At 34.5% G+C, this 17,112-nt stretch overlaps 1 protein-coding gene across 1 annotated transcript; it reads right to left on the bottom strand.

Moving 5' to 3' along the window:
- Positions 1-295: 295 nt before the first annotated feature.
- NTS (neurotensin) lies at positions 296-11,616 on the bottom strand. Its single transcript, XM_007468627.1, has 4 exons — positions 11,435-11,616; positions 9,594-9,655; positions 3,324-3,548; positions 296-1,062 (listed from the first exon to the last, which is right to left on the bottom strand). The coding sequence occupies exons 1-4, from the start codon at positions 11,505-11,507 to the stop codon at positions 910-912; spliced, it is 513 nt and encodes a 170-aa protein (XP_007468689.1). The 5' UTR covers positions 11,508-11,616; the 3' UTR covers positions 296-909.
- Between the last annotated feature and the right edge of the window lie 5,496 nt (positions 11,617-17,112).

Raw genomic sequence — 17,112 nt, 5'->3', positions numbered from 1 at the left:
AGAGAGGTCCTCCTAGGCCCCCTGTCAGAGCAGGAGTCTAGGAGGCCACTGCTAATGGTGGGGTGTAAGGGCTGTGAGGGCTTATGAGACTGTAAGTACAGTGTTTAAGGAAATTCATGAGGAGTTATTTCAAATATGCCTTTTGCCTCATAAATGGTCTCCTAAGTGGGAAAAATATTAGTCACATAAATTCCTCAGTGAGGTTAAAAATAAAGCTATCATTTACTGGATGTGAGGGAAAAATGTCAATAAAGAGTAACTCTTCTAATGATAGTAAATCTGCAAAGAAACATGGTTCTGATGGCTTGTTTTTTTGTTAGCTATTAAGTTTATTTAACAGAAAAACAAATTCAGTTGAAGATCATTCATTAAGATAAGCAGAATAATAATTCATTAAACATTCTTTGAAGATGGTCCTATTTTACTACTATTACCGTCCCCATATCTGAGAGATTCATGAGTAAGTCTTGGAAGAGAACACGTATTTCTTTTAATTCGATAAAACATCCAGTCAGATAATAAAACAGGTGCTATTATTTTGTTTTGGGTTAATGACATGTAAGCTAGACTTTGCCATAAGACTCTATTCTAATCTCTTATAATTTGGTTTAGAATGTCAAACATTTTGACTCTTTCAACAACCCATTAAGTGCTTTGCAAAATGACGAAACATTCTATATATGACTTAATTAATATCTACTCCAGTTATACACAACACATCATGCTCAAGACCTAGATTTATTTGAAAACATTTAGTCCAATTTATATTAATGCAGAAAAATCACATCTAATAAACCACAATTGCAGCAGAGACAAAATAATTGTGTTCTGTCATATTTCCACACAAATATAATTTGATATTTAATTAAAGGATGGTACATCACAATCACATGTAAATAAAATATCCTCTCAGTAGTAGTAAGAACCTCTTTTGAGTATGTAGGGTCTTCTGGGTTTATTCTTATACAGCTGCCGTTTCAGAATGTAAGGAATTTTTCTCTTTATAACTTCTTCCTTTTCATTTTTGTCATTTCCAGTATCAAGAACCTCTTCCTGAATCAACTGCAAGATAGACCGAATATGAATGAAACCTACATGCATAAAGTCTTCCATTTCAGAGTATTTGTCTACCTTATACCTTATTTGCTATTCAGACAGTAAGACATATGTGGATGAGATGTATGCGGTTCACAACAATTAAATGTTTTGCCCAAGAACAGGTGGCTATCAAGTGGCTGAGACAGGATGAGAACATGATTTCTCTGTTTCTCTGTTCTGTGCCCTTAGTTCATCAGGCCAGCCTTTAAAATTTGTTTTCTATATTTGTCAAGGCCATATATTAATACCTCAAAATGAAGGAACACACTTAATATAACTTTGAGTATTTTTCTTTAATTTATGGTAGACCAAAAGATGGAACTATATCATAAATCACCACAAATACAAAGTTTTGAATCTAGTAAACCAGGTTTGGCCTCAAAGGTCAATAGAATTTTATATTCAATTAAGTTAATTACTGATTTGACTTGAAAGCCATTCTAAAGATCTATTTCTCAGTCAAAGAGAGAGGAATGCTTGTTCTGCTTACGTGTTCAGCTGTTGTAGAAATTAACATATGTGAAAGCTCTGTTTAAATGGTAAAGATCTTTAGATTGTGCTGCTTAATAGTTAATCATTAAAAGCAAGTTCACATTCAAAAACTCAAGGGAGTTAATCTCTATGTAGAATTTTGTCTAATACCTCATCAAATATGCTGCATTCTAAAATTAGTTCCAAATGCTTTTTCTGATAGTACTGTTCTGATTCAGATGTTCCACTGGCATAAAATATTTAGGAGCTCTTTCCAGAGTTTTGCACATGATTTACACAAAATTTTTTAAAAAATCAGTGCTCAAGGTAAGAACTGTATTCATATCTGTGAAGGTCTTCTAAACTTTGGGGTGACTATAACTAATATTGACAGGAGAGTAAGTTTTTAATCATAATCCATATGCATTGAATCATATCACAAGTACTTTATTTCAACCCACAGCTGTTCAATTTCATAGAAGGAAAAACAGCTACTGTCAGACAATCTAGTTTCTTTTTTGTTTCTCTGTGCACATAGTCTACTAATTGTACTACACTCTGAATAATACTATCATTTTATTTTAAATCACTCAACAACATTTAAAATAGCAAAAGTTTTAATCTTATGTGCACCTGATTTGTCTGTATTATAGTTTATTGAGGGTTTATTTTTTTTTCCTGGATAAACAGCACATAATTGATATTTCCCTATGTTAAAATTAGTATCTTTCAAGTTTTATTGATGTAATATTTTAAAGAGAAAATCATTTAGCTGGAATTGGCATTAATGGATAAACAATCCAGCAAGAAAAATTAAAACTAGATTTTTTTTTTAATCTGGAAAATATCATTTTGTTTACAAGTTAGAATAAACACTAGAAGTTCTGTATTTCATTTCCTCTTTTCCACAGCGTATCTCTGTGACATTGTGTTATTGAGATTGTTATATTAGCAGGAAAGGCATCCTCAGACCCTCAGATCCCCAGTGTTGGTATAAGCCCAGAATATGAAACAAGAAACAAATTTCTCTTAGGGGTTAATCTGAAAGAAATATTTCCCTTGTCGGGAAAATTTTAAAATTTTCTTCTTATTTTTTCTTAAAGCATTTTCATTTCTCTTTTCTCTTCCAAAAATTTCCAAACCAAAGGTGATGAGTCACCAGTGTAGTATTTAATAGAACTGATTCATCCAGTCCTTTGTGGTAGTTCTGGATAATGAAATTTGGCTGTACTAGCCATAGTGGACCTTGTTTAGCTTCTAAGGATGATTGAAATCCACAATCCACACATTCAATTAAAATAGAAATATGTATATATCCCTATCATTCTGGTTTTATTTGCCTAATATATTCAAATAAAACTGGAACCTTTTGTGCTCTGTGTTTGTTTATAAATAAACACACATGACTTATGTGTTTCTAAGAAAACATTTTGAGTTTCCTAAATTTCTTAGGCATGCCACCACCACCACCAAAAACTGCCTAACCATGCCATCCACAATAAAAGCATATGTACCAAATCTGCCCTAAGACAGATGCCCCTTTTAAGACCAAAGAAAAGATATTTCGCTAAACTCCAAATATTTGCAGGACACTTTGAAGATCTGAAGGAATGTTAACCTCAACACATGGTTTATTCTTCCTTAATATTTGTAAGTCTTCCTGTTATGATAATGATCAGGATTAAAAAAAAATCAGTACAAATGAGAGTTAACTAGTATAACCACAATCATATTCATATTTTACTTTTGTTTACCTCCCAGTGTTGAAAGGCCCTGCTGTGACAGATTTTTTGGAGCTGGTATATTGTCAGCATTGCTTCCAAGCTAAAGCCATCTAAGGTAGTTGGAAATTTCCTTCTTGTAATAAGCTCCTCCTCAGGAAACTCTCCTGTTTCCTCGGCTTGGCTGTTCAGGTTATTTATAAGACTGCACACATTCAGCAGGCTCATTTTCCAAGAGGGAACACTTGCTTTACTGATCTGAAATGTAGAAACAAATAGTTAATGCAATTAAAATTTGTGTTGTAAGAGTTAGAAGTAAATTTCTATTGTGCTAAGCCATTACCTGTTAAGATCGAATTGTTAGCCTAGCCAAATAAAAACACTGTTATTAATTAGTAACTTCATATCACAAAGTTGAATAGTGTCAATACTTCATATCCTCTATTTACCAAATGCAATAAAGTTAATACACATAAACACACACATACATGAGCAAAGCAAGAAAGAAAATAGAAATTACAGTAAGTAGAAATACATAAATATATATGTATATGTCACAGGTGAAAATATTAAAAATACCACTCTCTCCTTATTACACTTCAGTTTAGTGTCTAATGGAACAGCGGCCAAGGTGATACTGATAGATTTGGATAATTACAGTAGTGTGAGACCATGAATCTATTCCACACATTAATAGTTGTCACAGGTAGCATCACAGCTGATCAATTTATTTATTTGAAAATTATAATATTTTCTAAAATATCCTTTTCTAATAAGATCTTGTCTGAAACCATTATTACCATAATTAACAACTTTCTCATTTGCCAATTTTTGGAGAAACTAAGTGTGAAATAACTTATAAAACTTAACAAACATCTCAAAGGGCATAGATGAAGAAAAGCATAATTTTTTTCTAAAGAACATAAAAAAAATTTTTTTTGAATGACCACAACGCTGTGATGAGAAGATTCAAAAATATTAGTATCAATTTTATTGGTGTCAATTCTCTCTGAATTATTCTCCAAATGCAATGCAATTCCAAATCAAAGTTCCAATTTGGAAAATATGGGGAGACTGGAAGTTTAGAGGAGGGAGTGTAGCAAAACAATTATGAAGTTAATTTGGAAGTATGAATATGTGAGAACTAAGAAGACTTAGAAAAATAAAAAGGTAATGAGGAAGGACTTACTCTACCAGACATTAAAATGTATCTTAAAGCTGCAGTAATCAAAGAGTGAATTAATAGAACAAGCATAAATATAAAACTCAACAAAAGAGAATATAATGTCCAAAATTTGATCCAAGTAAATACGATAGAAGAGCGTATAGCAAAGTTTGCATTTGAAGTCCTTGGGACAGTTGGCTATGGGGAAATCTGGATTTAGATCTAGTTATAACTTTTATTGACATATTATAGTCTAACAATATCCAGATGGGTTAAATATGAGTAAAAATAAAAATATGTAAATATACAGAATTTATTTTATAAATTTGGAAAAATATTGTTAAGCAAATATCCAAACCAGAATCCATAAAGGAAAAGATAATTTTAAATACATAAATGTGTAAATTATCTCTCAAAAATTAACAGCCTGAACTAAAATCATAAGCAAGACATACTGTAAAAGCTGCCACAAAATGTTAATATACTTAACACAGGTGGAGCTCTTCCAAAAGAAACTGGTGAATACCCCAATTTAAAAAAAAACAACAAAAAAACACTTAAAAAGTGTTAAACCTCAGATAAATAATACGAGCAGACAAGTCAAAGAATCGCTATCAAAGAAGAAATATGGAACAGAAATATGTGGAATGATGTTCAACTTGGCTACTATCAGATCAGAAGACCCTAAAAAGTATAAGTACACTTGATGTACTTATGAGGATATGGAGAAACAGACACTTTCTCTTCTAAATATTTGTTGGTCTGAGTATATATTGGTATAATTTCTTGAAAGGTGTTTTGGCAATATGTATAAAAATTGTAAATGTGCCTACCCTTTGATTAAGATTTTACCTTAGGGACATGCAAATCTGTGAGTACAAAAATATTCACTATAATGTTTTCAAACAGTTTGGAAATACATTCAACTATGCCCCTCGAATGTGATTATCAGCCTGTTCTTGAATTTTTCTGCTATGGGAAACATAGAGGCAGCATGCTCCACTGTGTAGCAGCAACACCTTATGTCTTGCCAATTAATGGGATACTACAATTTTACATTCAGAAAGCTCTTTAGAGATCATCTGATTGAGTGTTTTCCTTAGAACATTAGCTCTGTACTCACTGTTTTTAAAAAGGAGTTCCACTGTCAAGTGAATTGGAAAACGTGAGTATAAAGGAAGTTTAAAGGAAATTTAAAGGCTTCTTGAGCTTTTTACTTGCAAATATTCATTGTAACTTTTCAACGGTGCTAACATAATATCCAATGCTCCCCAAACTAATTGACCATATAATGCTTCATTCATAAAGTATCTGTCGGGACTTGTGTTGTCTGATTATTTTTTTGGATGAGGAAACTGAGTAAAGCATTTTGTTCTCTTCTGCCAGTTAAAACAGTCACTACATCACTCACTAGTATAATACTATTTTATATCACCTTAGCCCCTGTCATACTTTGGAAGCACCGCAGAGAGGGCACTTTTGACCATAGGATGTCTAAATAGACATGTATTTAAGAACATTTCTTATAAGGTTTAAACAGTTCACTCAAGAAAATGACAAAGACTCTGTCTTTGATGAAATCTGAGTTAGGATCCTCTGAGCCCTCTTCTTGAAGAGATCCCAACCTTGGGCTCTGTCCTTGGTCTATTTAGTCCAGTTTTAGCAAGAATCCTTCTGAGTCAAGTTAGTAAAAATGCCCCACCGTTGATACCTGATCATCCTACGATTCTATTGAGTTGTCTAGCAAGAATCCTCCTAGATTTAGTGTTTCCTCAGTAATTTTCCATACAATGATCCACCCCAACCCTGTTCCTTGGCTGTAAATCCACACTTGCCCTTGTGCTCGGAGTTGAGCCTGATCTTTGCAAAACCATAGTTCCTCTTGAATAAAGTCTTCCTTGCTACCTTTAACAAGTGTCATGAATAATTTTCTTTAACAATATACATTCTTATTTATTAAATTATTTTACGTAAATGTTTATAATAGACCTAAGCCTATAGATAAGAAATTTAGAATATTGTCTTCTCTTGCTTTTAAAATGAGGAAAACAAGAATATTTGTGGGTTTTACTTAGCATTATTTGATTAAACTCCTAATACTGAATAAGATCCTGGTCAAATTTTGGTTTCCTTAATTAAATGGGACCTAATCTATATTACTAATTGTCACTATCTATAACACACTGAACTCAAATGTATTACAAGCATTTGAATTGGTGAATTGGTGAATTCATGGTGAATTCAAGTATTTCACCTAAGTAAAAATAAAGTCATCTGTGGTGGGGCCCTGAAGTTCTTACGGCTGAATACAAAAGATAAGGGCTAGGGGCTTCCCTGGTTGCGCAGTGGTTGAGAGTCCGCCTGCTGATGCAGGGCACACGGGTTCGCGCCCCGGTCCAGGAAAATCCCCCACGCTGTAGAGCGGCTGGGCCCGTGAGCCATGGCCACTGAGCTTGCGCGTCTGGGGCCTGTGCTCCGCAAAGGGAGAGGCCCATGTACCGAAAAAAAAAAAAAAAAGGTAAGGGCTAGTAATAAATCCTAGATTCTTATTGTTAGTACATAAATATTTATTAAACTCTTACTGTATTCAAGGGCATAGGCTCTGGATGCGCAGGCTCAGCGGCCATGGCTCACGGGCCCAGCCGCTCCGCGGCATGCGGGATCTTCCCGGACCGGGGCACGAACCCGTGTCCCCTGCATCAGCAGGCGGACTCTCAACCACTGCGCCAGCGGGGAAGCCCAAGGCATTGAATTTGATCATAGAAAATCACATCATTCCAGCAGCTTTTTGAGAGCCTAAAGAAAACATATTCTCTTCTTCAAAGTTCTGTTTCTTAATAAAACTCTACCAAAGCACTACCACTGATAATAGAATTGTATTGTGAGAACTAATTTCTTTATCTTCCCCTTCTCTTCAAGCTTTGGAATCTCTCTTGGCCTTCTGTTGCTTAAGAGTATTTCTACATTAGTATTTCAATGTCTAAATAGTTTTACTTTAAAATTGAAATTACCTTTAGAGTGGAAAGAAGAAAGCTGAAGCTTTCTGAAGCTTTTAATAATGGAGTTATACCAATATCAAATACTATTATTTCAAAATTTTAGATACAGTATTTTGGTTAAAATGGTCAAAAGTTTAGAGTTTTCATTTGCATAGAACACTACACACACCAAAAACTAATTGAATCACAGAGAAATGAGTGATAGTAGTTTTATAAAAAATAAGAAATGAGCTTTATGTTCCCATCCTAGCAGCAAAATTGGGATAATTATGCTTCTGGGTGCTTCCTCATCATAGTCTGTATTTTACTTATTTCAAGTAAAAAAGGAGGCAATGGGATTCAATTATTCTTCCATGATCTGTTTTAGAGATATATCCCATGACTGAATGAAAGCGGTATATGTTATTCTGTCTATACTTTTGCTACGTATTTCTCTTAGAATTTAGAATAAAACTAAACCACTTCATATACTGAAATTGTTTTTCCCTTGCAGCATCTTGGCCAGGGAAGGAATCATAACCTCTACTCCCACATTTTTGCAAAGTAGCTGGCAATCCCCACACCATATCACATTTTGGAGATTATTTAGGACCTTTATTTGTCTACATAAACTTGAAATCATAGAGGTAAAATCTCTACCAAGACACTAAGGCATACTAATCTGTTCCATTTTTCAAAACAGACTATTGGCTTCACTTGTCTTCCTATTTATGAGTTGAAGTGATTATAGCCATTGCTATTCTGATTGAGTATTAAACAAAGGATCTGTTATCTTAAGGTTAAATATATTTGTTCACTGAGTTTTAATGACTCAATGAAATTTGATCATTCTTGATAGGAAACCCACCAAATTATGGTAGAAATTGGTTTCAATGTGTTCAACTTTTGTAGATCTGGGCAATTGTGGAAATATATAGGTATTTAAATTTTCCCCAAATGCCTTTTAAGGACCATAGTAGAAAACATCTTTGTTAGCTCTGAGATAACAGTGACCCACATTCTCATACACATACAGAAATGGCTATTACCCCTTCACACCCACTATTGAACATAATTCTACTTCTATGCTAGGGGTTGTTGCACCTGGAACATGCTCATCCAATTAGGGAAGAGGCAGGAGGAGTCCTGAGCATTTACTTTCTTACCACAGCGCCTGTGGAGTCCTCAACATTACAACACTGATTGCACCGGGTGACTGCCTCACCTCAAGATATGTTTTTCTTTGAGAAACATCTTTTGGTTGGGAACCCTGTTCTCTAACTCTACATTTAGATACACACTGATTAACTCACTCCGGGTAAATCAAGATTGTGTGGTATTGTGGTCATTGGGTATATTCTAATTGAGTTTTATTCCTAGGTACAGGCTGGAATCTAAAAACCTTGTTTTCAAGACCCCAAGAGAGGAATAATAAGGTCCAGTACAAAGTTTCACCTGATTCAATGAAAACAATAAGCAGGTACCAATAACACTTCTGTTATGAGGAGAATTTAAATCCAGGTGTGGACTTAATGTAAATGTCTAGGAGATCATAAACTCCACCCCCAACATTTAAAAATAAGGAAACAAAGGCGAGCAATGTTAACTAACCCCTTGCTTAAGAGCAAATAGTTCATAAGTCACAGCTGTGGGATTAGATCTCAAGACTTCTGTTTGCCAGTTTATTGCTCTTTACTCTCTACCACATTTCTTTCATGGGTTTCATGAACTTTAATTCTTAATTTAGGAACTCCACTTTACTCTCCCCAATAGTACAGGAAAGGCAAAAATATCACTTAATTTTCATTTATGTATTTATCTTGAGGCCAAAATGCCTTTCATCATACACAATATGACTGGAATGGAAAGAGGAGTTTTAAAAATACATTTGCATGTCCACATAAATAATATGTGACTACTTAATTAAATTTGCAGTATAGTGATTGATACACTATACAGTATCAATACAGCTTCTTTCCCTGTCACATAAACACCCTTAAGTCCTCTGAACTTAAGGAAAAGTTTCCCCATAAAGGAAATGCCTCCCAATGAACTTTTCAGTCTCAATGGGAAGTTATTACTATAGGAAAAGGACATCATGTTTATAATGAGAGTTCATATGTTTTTCAGTCCTTGGTTTAAAAAAAAAGAAAAAGTTACCTTTGATGTATGCATATTGGTCAATAAATCTGCTTCTAACGCTTTCATTTCCTCTTCTGAATCTGAGTAAAATCAAAACCACATGTTTACTGTATAATCACGTATCATGTAATTATATTATAACCTAGAGATTTAAGATTAGTCTCAAAAAACTTTGTCTTAGAAGTTTATTGTCTTTGCTATGTATTCATTCTCGTTAGAATAACATTTGGAAAAAAACAATTATAGTTTTACTTTAGGCTAACAGAATACAATAATAGAAGCACTTTTAAGAAAATAAACACAGGATTTTATGCCAGAAGAGCTATTGATGATTTGGAGTTGTTTAATCACTGAATCTCATTATTAAAAAAAAAAAACCTGATTGTATGATATAATAAAGATTTAATCAAATATGCTGGATAATTTTTACTGGAAATAGTTTACATATACAAAATATATATGTATTGATATTTTAAAAACATAATGAAAAGGTATGTATAAGACATTTTTTCAAGATAAAAACAAAGGAAATTGCTTGTTGATAATTTTAGAATAAGAAAGACACTGAGATTTGTTTAATTTGAGATGCTATTTTACAAAACACACTTTGAAAGTTTCTCTACTCTCTGTTTCTCTGTTTCTCGTGATTTAGAATCACGTGTACTTAGCAATTTTTTCACAGGCTATTAAGTAAATTGTTTAAGCAAAAGTGGAGTTGTCCATCAATACATGTACAAGAGTGTGGAAAATGGATTTCTGATGATTTTTTAGAATATTCTTTCCAGTTTCCAATAATGAATATTTCACAGAGAAGAAAAATTTAGAAAATACTATAAGATAATAGAAATAAAGTTATAGAACACTATACTGAGTTAATTCATAAAATCATAGCAGGAGTTTGAATTAAACATTTCAGTGTCATATTTATGATATAACAGTATAAAACAGGCTAAATATTTTTTGCTGCATTGATCCCTTGTTTTCTTTTCCACCTTGATGTGATCATTCAATTATTTTCCAACATTAATTAGAGCATATTGCAATCACTATAATATTTCATATTGCTCTTTTAAATTTAAATCTTATTTTCAAGGTGAGCTATTGATAGATATTTGACAAAGTATGGTTTCATCTTAATTATCACATGCAAAATACTCTACAGGGAAATAATTTTTATCAATATAAGAATGACAATTTTCCAGTTACATTCTGTATCAACTTAAATGACATGCAAAAAAATAGTTAAATTAATAATACATCTATTTGTCACACAGAAAAGTTATATAAAATGTATTCTTAAAGGAGCTTGGTATTTTGTGTATTTTTCTAGAAATAATTTTCTACAAATAATGCTTTATTCATTTGTTCATTAAACATCAATTTTCACTTTGTTATCTTAATATACACACAATTAAGAAAATAATTTTTGAGAGGGAGAAGCCACCATGTCCTAAGAGAGTGAATGAGGAAGAGATAAAACATTTCAAATGCAATCAGTTTTAATTATGGGTTTGTACTTTGACAGGCACCACTCCTGTACTTCTCATTAGAGAGTGACCAGCTTGATTTGTTTCACGTTTTTGTTTTTTTTTTTCTAGTGGTTACATTGCAAAGGGGAACATGAAGTGTTTCACTGAAATCCCTTTTATTACCTTGCAGATTGAAAAAGGAAAAAGAAATCTTTCAGTTCTTGTGATCATAAAACAGAGAAAGAAAATATCCAGCTTCTACCACTAAAAAGGAAATCCAGAATAAGGGAGAAACTCTTCTCCCTGGATACATTAACGTTAAGTGGCAACACACAGTAAAAATGGAAAAAGAAATCACTTCAGGGAGTTGTGAAATGCAGCTGAGCTTACCTGAGCACAGACTCCAGGAGCTGAAAGCCAGGAGTATCATGCACACCAGTTGGATTTTCATTCCTGCCATCATCTTCTTGAGCCTTCTAGCAAGCCCAGTCCATAAACGTCAGAGACAGGCTGAAGGGGGCTCTCTAGTGCTTCTTCTTGCCTCCAGCTGAGTTTGGAAGTGACTGAACTATGAGAGATGCTTTGACCATTCCCTATGTGTATATATATATATACACACACACACACACACACATATATATATATATATGCAGGGGATGATGTCATGAGTATACAGGGATTATCTCTTCAGGATGTGCCCTTCATTTCCATCCCTCCCCTCCACTCCCCACTTCCTCCTCCCTTTCTTCTTTGTCCCCCCGACACCTCTCCCCCACTTCTGAACCTCCAGTAACAGTGACATCTTCCCTAATTGCCACTGCTGCTCCAGATTTCCGACACACAGGGGTCATTCAAAAACAATTCCATACAGAGCATACTGAAAAAGAACTTCCAGTACCATTCTTTCCCCATTTCCTCTTATTCTCTGACTCTAAGAAGTTGTCATTTTGATTTTGTGAAGCATGAGATCTGTTATTTCTAATACAATCAAAATCTCCAGGATGAATGCCTAAAATCAGTAATTCTTTAGGTTTGGAAGTTCTTAAAGAGTCAGGATTCTTTTCTGCTAACCCATACTTTTGAGCAAGTGTTTTGTGGTTTCAGGACTGATAACGTCTTAGACAATACATGCTAGAGGAAGAAAGCAAGTGGAAGATAAGCAGAAAATCAGTTATAATATTGGGTTAAGCAAAAGAATTTAGAGAAAGGAGAGAGAATGAATTTTAAGAAAAGAGACTAGTAGCCCTAAGCAATAGGATATTATTTCCTAACTAATTGAAAAGTCTATTTTAAGTAACTGAAAGGTTGACTGAATTATGTATGCTGCTTTATATCTGAGTGTCTTAGAAAGACAATTTCATGTTTACAAAAGCCAACTATAATTTATTTATGTGTTAGCAAGCAGAAATATGTATTATTGTATCACTGATTGCTGTTTTCTGATACTTTCCTCGTTTTCTGTCTGCATCGCTCTTGCTGCCCCATCCTATTCAGTCTATAATATCCTTTTCACTGGTTTTCGCCATTGCATCAGATTTCTTCCCCGTGATAGTGATAAAGATGAGACTGTACTTCTGGAACAGAGACAATCTTAAATAACCACCGTCCACCAGTCGCATTTTTAAGACCGCATCTTCACATACTTCATGAGTTACAATGACACTCATTCCCTCTCCCGGGTTCTCAAAAGAAAATTGCTCAAAATATCTTTTGGAGTGAAGTTTTCTTCTTGCATTAAGTATTTCAGGATACGTGGCATGACTGGAAAAGATGGTGCTGTTAGAAATGTGAATATTTGAAGGTAAATGTGTCTGAGACTTGTTCACTTCTTAAACATATCAACCAGATAGTAACAATCGAGAAAAAAAGTCTGGATTGATTTCTACAGAGAGTTGATTTATATCATATGGTACGATATGGAATTGACTTCTCCATTTTACCCTACACCTAAGAAGAGGGACTAATTCCAAACATGTAATAATAATTTAAAATAGCAAGGAGTCATTCATGTAACTTAATGTTTAGGAATTTAACAATGGCTGATATTTTTTACTTCTTTTAGTTTGTTTTACAGACTTACATACCACACAGCATTGAACACGACTCACTTGAGGAAAGTTTTATATGTAAAGGGTAATTAATCGGCAACGAAATTTGAAATATGTACTCAATTTTTGCCTTTCTGCCACTAGAGGGCGCAATAGATGTTTAAAAGGTTTTTTATTTTCACTTGACTGATCACATCAGAATTCTGAGCATTATGCTTACTTTCTTCTCATGATCAGATCATCTTTGTGACAGAATCCTTTCAAAGCCACTTTAATGAAGAAGTCAAGAAATGATATATTCTTTGCATGATATTTAAATTAGTTGTTTTATGAGCTTTTGACATGCAAATACAAAGAATAATCTTTTAAAATGTGTGATAGCAGCCTAATGGTAAAAAGAAAGTGTGAGTCCTATTTTTCTCAACTGATTTCTTTCATACATGAAGCTCAGGGAAATGTTGACAAAGTTCATTCTTAATTAATTAGAAAGGGGGAGAATTAATAGTGGGAATTCATTTTGTTTTAAATATATCACTTCATTAGCTGTCAATGTAGAAAGGATAAGCCTGAAAGAATTGGGGGAAATGTGTTAGCAAATGTCAAATGATTGAAAATCAGATAGATGCTATACACTACTTTTCCTTTTGGGAGAAAAGGAAGATGTGTAACTTTTATGGTAAAATTATGATATAGATAAACTTTATCTGACCTCTAAATGGCATTTTTAAAAACATGTTACACCTTTGCTTTTCAGCTCCAATGCCTTCGAGCTATAGAAAAGCCAATTAAACAATTTGTTTTAAGAGACAGTGAGTTACGTGTGGATACTTGCCTTTAAACGTATTTCAGGAAGTACTCCAATGATGTCTTTTATTCAGGATTTCAGGCACCTTTCTATGGAGATGGGTGAAATATCTTTATTCTAAAGCCTTTATGCCTAAAATCCTTCTAATTTTTATTTAGCTCTTAAAATACTAATGAAGAGTTTGAACATTACCCTTGGACAATCTTCACGTGTTGGCCTTCTAGCTTGCGGTCACCACGAGGCAGCTAACTCTGAATAGGTTTTATCTTTTTATCTATCTAAATAGGTTTATCTGGGTACCTGTAGGTTACATTTCCACTGTAGGTAGATTTCTGAGCTTCTACTGTGACTTAAATCAGACTTTTGCTAGCTAATTACTTAAAAAAATCAACAGAGATGCCTGAAAGATTGGCAATTAGAAAGAGTGGTCTGTAAACGTATTTAATTTGGAGATGGGAAAGTTCAAAAACTATTTGATAAATAGTGTGTCTTCAGTTTCAGATGATTTCTTCCTGTACCTTTGGAGGCTTCATCATCCCATTTATATACAGCTTCCTGGACACTCCAATCTTTATATACCGTAATCCCCAAAACTTACCCTGTGGTGTTTCTACCATCTGGAATCTGACCTCCTCTTCCCTTTGACCACTCTGTCTCTCACTTTCTGACTTATCTTTAATTTTTAAAAGATTCTATTTTAGGCCTATTCAAGGCAAACCTTTCCAAGTTTGAATCCTAAAAGTTTCATCTGCTTCTACTCTTCCCAGTTTCTGCTAGCCGTTTGTGGTAAACTGAAGGGGAGCAGAATGTGCCACCCCAAAATATGCCTCTTTGGCATATTGATTACTTGAGCTGGTTATTTTTAAGACACAGCCAAGGCAAGAGAAGCTCTGAAAACAGAGTAGACGTTACCCTTTTATAAGGGACCTTTACGTTAATAAGGGGAATCTCTGTTTGAAAGGGTATCTCCCTCACTATACTACACCTGGAAGAGAAGGAGGCCTAAATCTCTGAAAACTCACCTCAGTGGAGAAGGCTCGGACTCTGTGACAATCATACCCTGGTTTACTGTGCTTTGCCTGATAATCTCCCATTAACAGGCCTTCCCCAAGCCCCTCCCCAAAATCTTTCTTTTGTCTTCAGCTGAAGATGGTGTTTAAGGTGGTGGGTTGGACCATTTTGGGGAACCACTCAGTTTTCCTGGGTAGCTCCCATGGATACAGGAAGGGTACCTGGTATTAAACTTCTGTTTTTTGTTTCTTTGTTTGTTTTTATTTTTGGCTGTGTTGGGTCTTCGTTGCTGTACATGGGCTTTCTCTAGTGGCAGCGAGTGGGGGCTACTCTTTGTCGCGGTGCACAGGCTTCTCATTGCGATGACTTCTCTTGTTGCGGAGCATGGGCTCTAGATGCGTGAGCTTCAGTATTTGTGGCACGTGGGCTCAGTAGTTGTGGCTCATGGGCTTAGTTGCTCCGCGGCATGTGGGATCTTCCCGGACAAGGGCTCGAACCCGTGTCCCCTGCATTGGCAGGCAGATTCTTAACCACTGCACCACCTAAACTCTGGTTTTAACTGTTAATCAGTTACTGTGGTGGCGATGGTGGTGTGGTCTCAACCAAGAACCTAGAAGGGCAGAGGGAAAATTATTTTTCCTCCCCTACATCTGTAAACTTCTAGAAGGAAAGGATGCTCACACATCATTGTATATCCTCTTCTTCCAAGGCTTACAGAGTGTAAGTGCTCAATACATATTCACTAGGTTGAACTGAAAAGCTGATTATTTTAAATTTCTGACTTGTGTTTCCATGTTTCCATTTTTTCCGTGTTTCCATTTTTAACATTCCTTTCAGCCACATCTCTACTTACTAAAAACTCTTTTGTTATCACTAATCTTAATATTTGATATGAGACTTTAACTAAGTCAGTTTCCTGGGACTTTGCTCTAGTCATTCTTTTCCTCCCTGACTGGGGAAGTCAACATTAAACATATTTAAGAAAGCACCCTGGGATCATGTGCATTCACCAGTTGAGTGCTTAGGATAAATTGCACGTTTACTCCATTCCTCTAAATGAGTCTCTGGTTTGGAACTGTGACTGTGATTCATCTGAACAAACAATGATGCCAATCTCTTTGTAAAGTCAATTGATTTTTCTGTTCAATTAAGGTCCATTTTCTAGACATACAGACAGTTATATGCATGCACAGACCCACACCCACATATACTATCTTACACACAAAATGCATATAATCCAGTCCTTGGAGAGTGAGGTAAATGTAAACCAAATGTCCAATTTTCCAATCTATGTGTAATCATGCTTTGCCCATAATCTCTATAAATTCCCAGCTCATTTCCCTTTGGCTCTTCCTGTCTCTGCTCTCGCATCTGTATAGGTAATTAATTCGGAAAAATTGATGATGGATTTCTGTAGTCAAAGCATATTTTGCAACTTAAACTCCAATTATAACACAAGCTTTGCCTGGGATTCACATGTTAACGGGTTGCCATATTTAACTAAGGATATTCCGTATTGTAGGTACTGCTGATCTCACTTATAATCTTGTTTCTCATGTCAAAGAAAAATATCGACATGTCCATGAAATCACTCCCCGCTATGTGTATTGCTCAAGTAATTGTCCTTATAAGCCTCCTTTTTGAGTAAGACCAAAATGAAAGCATTACAGGAAAAGTTCTTAACAATTTTCAACTTTTATTTTTCTTAGTTTTACAAATTAGAGTGTAATTATTTAGAGTAAAAAATGAGGTTTTTTTTAAAGAATAGCTTCTGCTCTTTTTATTTTTGTTAGATTTTGTAAAATCTAAGAAAATTTCTGTATCACCTGTAATACACAAAATAGAACAAATGTACTTGAGCTACCATTTACCAGAAGCAGATTCAATGAAATACTGTATTTTTTCTTTATCTGAAGAAGATATTAGATGCTGAACTTGGAACATAACGGTTTATATTGTAGTCTTGGTCCTTGGTCTTATTATTTTTTCAATTTAGATTCCTTCCCTGCTGATCTTGTTAAATCTTATGGCTGTGGATCCTATCTATTCCCTAGTAACCCCTCAATTTTCATCTCTGACTACTCAGATTGCATATCCAATCACATCCGCAGCAGCTCTACTTGGAGGATCATTAGGTAACCTTACTGTCCAAAATAAAACTTTTTTTTTTTGAGGTAAGGAGAGACTTTATTCAAAACAATTAT

This window comes from Lipotes vexillifer, unplaced genomic scaffold (assembly GCF_000442215.2).
Source record: "Lipotes vexillifer unplaced genomic scaffold, Lipotes_vexillifer_v1.1 scaffold1404, whole genome shotgun sequence".
Lineage (NCBI taxonomy): Eukaryota > Metazoa > Chordata > Mammalia > Artiodactyla > Lipotidae > Lipotes > Lipotes vexillifer.
The sequence above is the reverse complement of the archived record's forward strand: the minus strand, read 5'-3'. Positions and strand labels throughout refer to the sequence as shown.

Coding starts and splice junctions, on each gene's coding strand:
- NTS (XM_007468627.1), bottom strand. CDS start 11,507: ATGATGGCAGGAATGAAAATCCAACTGGTGTGCATGATACTCCTGGCT. Junction 3,549..9,593: donor CCAATATGCATACATCAAAG/GTAACTTTTTCT, acceptor TCTACATTTCAG/ATCAGTAAAGCAAGTGTTCC. Junction 1,063..3,323: donor GGGCCTTTCAACACTGGGAG/GTAAACAAAAGT, acceptor TCTATCTTGCAG/TTGATTCAGGAAGAGGTTCT.